At 37.8% G+C, this 8635-nt stretch overlaps 1 protein-coding gene across 1 annotated transcript; it reads left to right on the top strand.

The window, feature by feature from the left end:
- Window positions 1-670: 670 nt before the first annotated feature.
- Window positions 671-7620, top strand: taf1a (TATA box binding protein (TBP)-associated factor, RNA polymerase I, A). Its single transcript, XM_034699752.1, has 11 exons — window positions 671-917; window positions 2035-2213; window positions 2503-2666; window positions 2926-3039; window positions 3128-3326; window positions 4027-4148; window positions 4922-5080; window positions 5241-5307; window positions 5451-5574; window positions 5712-5866; window positions 6742-7620. Exons 2-11 carry the CDS (start codon window positions 2102-2104, stop codon window positions 6786-6788), a joined length of 1263 nt encoding a protein of 420 aa, XP_034555643.1. The 5' UTR covers window positions 671-917; window positions 2035-2101; the 3' UTR covers window positions 6789-7620.
- The last annotated feature ends 1015 nt before the right edge of the window (window positions 7621-8635 follow it).

Raw genomic sequence — 8635 nt, 5'->3', positions numbered from 1 at the left:
CCTAAATCTAAATTTGTTTCAGCCTTGGTAAAAATGTTTTGCTGATGTAATTTTGTTTTATAAAATGTAAAAATGTTTTCCAAAATGTAAATTTGTCTCCAACTTTGCAAAAGTGTCTGATCTTTTGTGAATGTGTTTTGTCCTTCAGGGCCACCATACAAATGAGAGCAATGGGAACATTTCTAACAATTGGCAATAATAAAATCAAGGGAGACATACAATTATCACACATATATGTTAAGACAGTAGGCCTACATGAACACTCCTCTTAACCTCTGAGTTATCAAAAATATCTATGCATGGGGTTATTGAATAAATAGTAAGTTGTGTTTACAGGTAAAATTAAATTAAATACTTGAATATCTCACTTGAATACACTGGATTACATGAGCTAACTCTTCTATACACTTGTTTCCTTGTTTTATTACCTTAAAGTATTGATTTAAAAACAAAAAAACATCGGTGTAACAACATGTGAAACTCAAAAAAACATTAGCAAAATGTCAAAAACAAGTATCTTTGCTGAGACAGCTCTTTGACTGAGGTCAGGTCAGGTTGTTGTAATATGAGGTAAAGGGGACAAACTATGTAGTCACAGCCGAAGAAGAAAGTATTTGCCCCGCCTCTTCCGGTCACAGCAACCAATGAGCGTTCAAATTTTCTTCTTCACGTCTTCAGCTGCAGTACAGGAAATAAGATGACGAATATCAACATGCTCACATGTGGAATCCTCATGAGCTAGTTACAGAAGAACCTACATAATTAATTATGAAATAAACCTGAACTACGAGCAACTGGAAGTCAGACTTGGACATAAGCTAGCTTTTTGACACTAACACAGGCTAACTCAGCTCTTAGTTAGCATCGGCACGTTGTTTACCTTCAGCAAAGATCGATTTAAGGTTTCCCCCCAGCAGGTAAGAACTCAGATAACTTTGTGTTTCGAAAGACTATGCCTGTCTATATTAGGCTTTAGATGTCCCAGCTCGATTTATTTCATTTAACATGTTCAACTTTGTCGATGTGGACCATTTGGCACAACAGTGCTGGAGAGTTAATAACAAATAACAAACATCTGCAGCATGAATTTACCAGCAAACGACGTCTACAGGACCACAAAACACAGTTTTTTTAGACATTCGTCTATCTGAAATGGCCTGCTGCATGGGTACTTTGTGTAAACGATTAGACCAGGGGCGTCAAACTCACTTCAGTTCAGGGGCCACATGCAGCCCAAGTTGATCTGAAGTGGGCCGGACCAGCAAAATCATAACATAATAACCTATAATTAACGACAATTTTCCCTTTGTTTTAGTGCAAAAAAGTACAAGTACATTCTGAAAATGTTCACATTTTATGAACTATCTTTCTACAAAAACAGCAGTTGTATTTTTTTGCCATGATGAGTCCCATAGTGGGCAGAATATTTTACTCTTTAAGCACTGAAACCTGCTGCGAACACACCAAAAACACAGGTTACCCATTCGCCTGACACAGAGTGTAATCTTTACAGCAAAAGAACAGAGATTATAATAATAAACAAGGTAAAGTTGACTATTTCGGACCCCCCAGCTCCAGCATGAACACTTTGCTTGCTGGACATTGTTGTATGCAGGGGTGTAGTTCTAGTGTTAGTAGTTAGTGGATCATATTATAGTGCTTTAAAAAGTCTTTATGAATCTCAACTGGTTTATGCAAACAGCAAGTAATCTATTTTCTCACTTTGAGAAAAAAAAGTCCAGAAAAATAAGCAGCGTTCAGGTGCTCTCAGTCAGCACTATGATTTTATGCGACCCCCAGAGAGGACAAATTTGAAATAGTCGTTACTTTTATTGAAAAATTCCAGTTATTGTCTTCTCTGTAATTTTTTCACTTTGCAAAGTCGTTCCGCGGGCTGGATTGGAACCTCTGGCGGGCCGGTTTTGGCCCGCTGGCCGCATGTTTGACACCCCTGGATTAGACAATGTACTTATAAAATAATATTTATATTTCTTCACTTAAGGTTGCTGCTACATTCTTATTTTCTCCCTGCAGATAGAAATCATACACTGAGCATCTGCTTAAGTGAAACAAAACAGCTCTTGTTATCTGAGTCCGGACAATGGATGACTTGGAAGGAGAGCTAGGACCTCTGAGAGACCCAGAGGATGAAGATGACTCTGCAAAAGGATGGAAGAAGCAAAAGCTCCCGGTGGTTAGTCCTGTGTGTGAAGGTGAGTTTATGCATGTACTACTTAGATACACTGCAGGCTGAAGAAAACATATTAGAATCAATTCAGAAAGTAGATATAACAACAACAAAAAAAGCTCATCTGAATACAACAAAGGCTCATTGATTAACTTTTTAATTAAACAGATATATACAGTCCCTGCGAAAAAAACAACATGTTTCTCTAATGATTTTTGAAACACGTCAAGCTATAACCTATAATAGTATCAAATGTCTATGACAAATGTATTTGTTTAATCTGACTTAATGAACCATTTCATTTTTACCTGAAGCAACACCAAAGGAAACTGGGTTCCATCAGAGTACCAGGATGTGTCTGAAGCAGATAAGAGAAGCACTGCTGCACCATAGATGGCAAGAGGCAGCTGAATTTATGGCGTGTTACCCACAGATGTTAGAAGACCCGTCACATGGCTCAGCTCAGCAGTATAAGGAAGTAGGTTTGGTTTTGTCTTTGTTGGTTTGATTTGCAGTTAGACAGAAATGTATTGTAGAGAAAAATAGTGACTTCTTTTTATTCTATAGCATAGCATGATCAGAAACTAACCTTACTACTCTACCGTAGAAGATCTGTCTCTAAAAGTCATTGTAATTCTTTTCTACATGTATTTGTTTAGATAAATAAACTGTTAGCTATGAACATCAGGACCTGCATCCTCAATATAAACACTCTTTTTAAATATTTTCCAACTCAGACTATTTGGGGAATCGGTACGGAGATCCTTCACCATCATCCAAAATCAAAGCTGGAGGACTACAACAACATCTATGAACAAATGAAGCACTCAAGTGTTCGACATCATCTGATGGTACTATAACTGTGGAGAGTCCACCCAACTACACCCATGCTTATCTTATTTTTCTTAACATTTAAGACCCGTTACTTTGCTACTTTAGATCAGTCTGGAACATTCATTCCACCTGCTGCTCAATGGTCACTTCGACGATGCGAGGCGTCAGCTGTCTGTTGCTGAAAGTTGGAGATATGGAAGAGAGACAACCACCCAGAGTCAGAAGACTAAACTGATCCAAGTCTACAGGAGCCTCTTGGATTATATGATCTGGTGCGACAAAAAACGTACACAGCACAACAGTGGTAAGGTGATACACAGCTTTACACGTATAGCATTTATTATTCACTTAGTAGGCTACACAGCAATGCTGATAGCTCTTGTGCAATGCCACACTGCCACCTTCAGGTCAAATCCAGTAACAATAAAAGGGAGATAGAACTCTAAAGAGGCTGTAGTAAATCTCTGTCTACAAACTCTACTGTAAACTGTTTTAGGTAGATGTTTTTTATTTATTTTTTTTACTTTAAAAAAATCGATTTGCATGAAAAAAGAACATGAGATCATCATGGGTGTTACAGTAAAGAACAAAATATTTTGTTACGCTTACATCATGACATGTCATACTATTCAAGGTGCATACACAATACATTTTTTTTCCAGCATTCAATACATTTCTCCAACTGAAGTCTTAGAACAAAAGTAAGTCTCTCCGTACAGTAAATTTCTTTAACGATCCCGCACCACTGGTCCACTGTTGGGGGACCTAGTTGCAACCATTTTCTGGTTATTGCTTTCCTGCTACTTGCCAAAAGTATCTTCAATAGGTATTTATCTTTCTGTAGGACTGTTTGTGGTATTCTACCGAGATATAAAGTAGCAAAAGAAAAATCTAAATCCTCCTCTAAAGCCACCTCTCTCCAACAAGGCTGGATTTTTGAGGTAGATGTTTCTAACCTTCAAAATTGTTGTCAAATGTTATTGGAACTGATCTCTCTGTTTCAGATTATAACAACCCTGAAGACAACAAAGACATGCACAACTACTTCAGACAGGCTTCTGTGAATCTGAGGGAAATTTTGAGACATCCCGGAGTCTGGGATCCGCTCGTACTGAGTTTTGTTGAGGTCTGAACTCTTTTTCAACTATTTGACTTAAGAGAAATAAACTTGTCAATTTAAATGATAAGATAAAGAAGAATAGACCAAACGCACTGTAACTCCCTTCAGTTAAGACACGGACACAAGGCGTTCCTTTTCTTACAGGCATTTATTTCGCACAGTCAGTGCCTTTGAGCATGCCGTCAGAACTGAAATAAAAATCCTAATATCAGCTTGATAAAGCTTAAACACAAATTACATAAACAAATAACACACTACTTATCAAATCAAATCAATATACATAGAAACTATATGCTGTTTAACTTATAATCACATCAAAGAAAATAATTCGGCCACACAAACAAACTTTAACACATACCTCATTGGCTCCATGAACTGTAAGGGAGTAAAAATGAAATTCTGGCTTCCCAGGTCTTCAATGTGCAGCAGCTTCCTCCTCCCTGCATCATCCTTGCTGCATGGCAAGCATGAGTTGCATCTTGCTAAGCCCCCTTTCTCATGTCCTGGATGCTTTCACTTTCTATTAGGAACAAATTCTTATTAACTTATTTTAAACAGCTAAATATTGTAACCTTAAATTATTATATGAATTGAAATGAATTAAATCTACAAACTTTAATCACTGGCAGCTACACTCACTCAGTCATTAAAAGCATCAACAACCTACTGTGTGAACTTACTTTAGATTTTTCTTTTGGGCACGTTACAACCATAATAAAGACTTTCTTCACCATTTCAAAAAACATTTTTATTTCATAGCTGCTGTTGTATTTTTACAGATGTTGGAGTTCTACGAGGATCACGAGGAAGCTTTAAAAGTCCTGAATGACTACGCTAAAGACAGCAGTTTTCCACCCAACCCCAACGCACAAGTCTATCTGTACCAGTACTTAAAGCGGCATGATTGTTCAATTGAGGAACAGCGGAAAGTTTTAAAGGTATAACCCTAAAGTAAAAGTGCTAAAGCTATAATCTATTACTTAATGCCAGTGTATTAATATGTAATAATCTAGAACTGGTGCTTTTAGGTTTACAGTTTGGCCATCAAAGCCTGCTTGGTAAAATTCTTCCTAAGAACTTCACTCCTTTGTGCTGTAGGTGCTCCATGTATTAGTCCCGAGCCATGAGTTGATGTTGGAGTACAGCTCTCTCCTGCTTCAGTCAGGTGAGAGCAAAATGAAATTTCTCTTTGCAAAGGTTCAAGTCTTAAAAAGTAAAGTTTGATAAATCATGTAAGGAGAGTGGAATTTGAATCTTTTTCATCGAGTAATATCTAACTGGAGGATAATTCTTCTGCTGTCTTTTCAGAGAACACTAGGGACATCCAGAAAGCTTTAGGAGTTGTTCTTGAAATGCTGGACTTTGCCTGCTGGAGAAGCAGCCTGGATGTTTGGAAGCGTTTAAATGCCATTATTCAAAAACTACAGTTACAGTATGTTTGAATGTTTGTAAAATTTAAAGTTGTAGCTGTGAGTGAAATGAAGAAACTGCGCCTCTATTTATCCTGGAAGCCACCAAAAGTCACACTAAAGACTGTTGATCTTTTATGTATGTGTGTGTGTTGAACAGAGAAGACTGGAGGGGGGTTGTCTCGGAAAAAATGGCTCTAAGAAAAGACTGGTGGCCTGCGTTACACTTCACGAGCTTCCACGCCAGCACAGACTCTGAGAAGAATCCAGAACTCATGACAGTGAAGGCATCGCTGACAAAGATCTTGTGCCCTGGTAGGTATAGATGCACATGGAGGTAGTGTTGAATTCAACTGTTAACTGTCATTAATGACAATGTTGGATCATCCCTTAGAGATATGAGTAATCTCAGAAGCAGGAAGTCTCAAGTCCTCTGAAAGCCCCACTGTATGGGGAGTCCAATTTTACTGCTATGACTACTAATAATTTTATAAAAGAGGCACTCTAGCTGAAAAATATGCATCTGGTTACATTCTAAACCACTATAATCACTTGAAAGTGTCTCTTTTACAGAAAAGTTATTTTCACAGTCACATTTCAGTCACATTTCTGAGCGCTTTGTGGCTTACTGCTGAAAATTGACTGCACTTTGATTTAAGAGTTGCCATTTTACCTTAAAAACTAGAATCTCTTAAATGACAAGTACAGTTTTTTTTTTTTTTTTTACCAATGACATCACTTGTCTCTGAAAAACTTGAATTTTCAAAATGTAATACAAGATGTTGTATTCTCAACTCAACTAGACTGAACAGACAGAAAGTCACAGAAATGGGTAAAATAATAAAAGACCAAAACAGGAAAGGAAATGGTAAACATTAAAAATACTTAAAATCAAAAATGTAATTAAAAAAAATAAAAATAATGAAAGTGAAAAAGATCAGATAAACTGTAGGAATAAATGAACCAATAAGATAAATGAATGTTGTGAAAACAATGCTAATTGCAAATGCAGAGTTTTAAGCAGTGGGGGGATGTGATCCATTCTCTTTTTAAAACTCTGACAGCAGCATTTTGAACTAGCTGAATTTTTCTGAGAGACTTTAGCAGCAACGACTTTAGCAATGTTTCTGAGATGATACAATTCAATGAAAATGTACACAAGCTTATTATTATTATCTGTCTTCTTACAGACCTGAACCTGAAGTACACAGCGAGGACCAGGGGAGAGGACACATAATAAAACTCAAACTCAAACTCCACAAATGCAAACTTCACACAACCAGGAACAACTGAAAAATTCCAGGAAGAGAATCACGATGAAGACATGATGATGCTTTTTTTTTCCTTTTACATAACATTTATTTATTTTGCAGATACACCTATTAAGTCTCACACTGACACAGATTTGTGACCCTCTTTATATTCCTCTTTTTCTTGTGAACTACATCCAAAGCACACAATTGGCCACTATGAGGAGCTCTTGTTCTGTATGAAGCATTACACAGAGTAGCTGCAGGTTATGACCAACACATTGTGACAGTGTTGCTCTAAATGTCAACTTTCATGTCAGTTTTATAGTCTCTGTAAACATTCTAATGAGAGCGGTCTCATTCTGGCCTCAGATGACCTTTGACCTGGTATTGGGGGTCTTGAAGGTCTGATGTAAGTGTACACAACACACAGCCTGGGGGAGTTTCTCCATTGTCATGTCAGAGAAATAAGAACAGACCCAGCAACAGGACCTATGTTATATTTTCTTTACTATTGACACGTTTTCTTAACCAGTAATGTGTTTCACTTGAATGTGCAGGCTTTCTTTTATAAAGAACACAATGCACTTGTGGTCTGTTTTCATTATCTACTATTATTCTGCTTTATTTTCACTTTATTGTCTGACTTGTAACCAAGCCTTGTTTAACAGGTTTGTTAATTTGGTTACATCAGTTCCTATTTTTCTCCAAAAAGGTTTCTAATGGCATGACAGGATTCTGGCCCCCACATGCTCTTCTTACTGTCCTTTGTACCGAACCATGAAATAAAGTCTTGTATCCAGCAGCATGCCAATTTAATAAGTGAAAGTGTTTGTAATGATTCTGTTTTGGCTTGCCACAACGTTGGCCATGCAGCAACTCAGTCAGCCGTGTGGTATGTGTGTGTGTGTGTGTGTGTGCGTGCGTGTGTGCGTGGTTGCTTTGCAGTCATTACATAAACCAAAGCCTAAAGCACTTGCCTGACCAGAGGAGCAGCTGCAGAGGGGATCTGGGAATACAGAACACATGTCGTTTGAAAATTCAAAATTCGGGGCGCAGTGAAGAGGATAGAGTTAGGAGCTGGTCAGCGCTCTGGATGTGTCCTGGATGTGACCTTTTGAAATCCTTGTTTTTTTTTTTTTCAGGGCTCTGAATTGTTTAATCACCAACGCAGATGTTCAGTCGTGCACTGTTCCCTCTGTCTTGGAGTGGCTCTGTTGGGAGATGTGTTTTTTTACCCCTCAGGTCACCTTGACAGTGTAGCTTGAATATTATTATTATTTTTTGTGTGTGCAGGGATACAAAGTTGACACCCTCTCATCCTCTTTAACCCACTTCATGATCACTCCACAAAACAGCCTCTTAAGTAACTGTAGTTGGTTAATCCTCACCCGTTTTTGGGGTTTTGTGCTCTTTTCTTCTTATCTCACCAGCTCAGTCCACAAGGACCTGGTTTGTTTGGGGTTTCATTTCTCCCCAGTCATAGTAGTCACACTAGAGTCTGACTTAAGAGGCATATGAGACAACCTCTCGGGGATGATGAGGACTCGCAAGCAACAAAAAGTGTCCCTTGTGCTCCCATCAACACATTGTTGCCTTCTGCTGTAGGAGACTGGAGCAGGGTGTTCTTACAGTTAACAAGACTGATATTATAGATTTTATCCAGATTTACAATTTAGATCAAGGAAAAAAAATAACTGACATAGTATTCACAAGTAATGCTATAAAACCAGGACCAGAATAAGGTTTATAGTAAAGCAGGTTTACACATACAAGAAATCTATCTTGGTGTTGATATACTAAATGCAACGAAATGGAGTCAAAAAATATATAT

Source organism: Notolabrus celidotus, chromosome 13, assembly GCF_009762535.1.
Source record: "Notolabrus celidotus isolate fNotCel1 chromosome 13, fNotCel1.pri, whole genome shotgun sequence".
NCBI classification, from domain to species: Eukaryota; Metazoa; Chordata; class Actinopteri; order Labriformes; family Labridae; genus Notolabrus; species Notolabrus celidotus.
This window is presented reverse-complemented; position numbering and strand designations above follow the sequence as displayed.

Coding starts and splice junctions, on each gene's coding strand:
- taf1a (XM_034699752.1), top strand. CDS start 2,102: ATGGATGACTTGGAAGGAGAGCTAGGACCTCTGAGAGACCCAGAGGAT. Junction 4,149..4,921: donor TCGTACTGAGTTTTGTTGAG/GTCTGAACTCTT, acceptor GTATTTTTACAG/ATGTTGGAGTTCTACGAGGA. Junction 5,081..5,240: donor AACAGCGGAAAGTTTTAAAG/GTATAACCCTAA, acceptor TTTGTGCTGTAG/GTGCTCCATGTATTAGTCCC.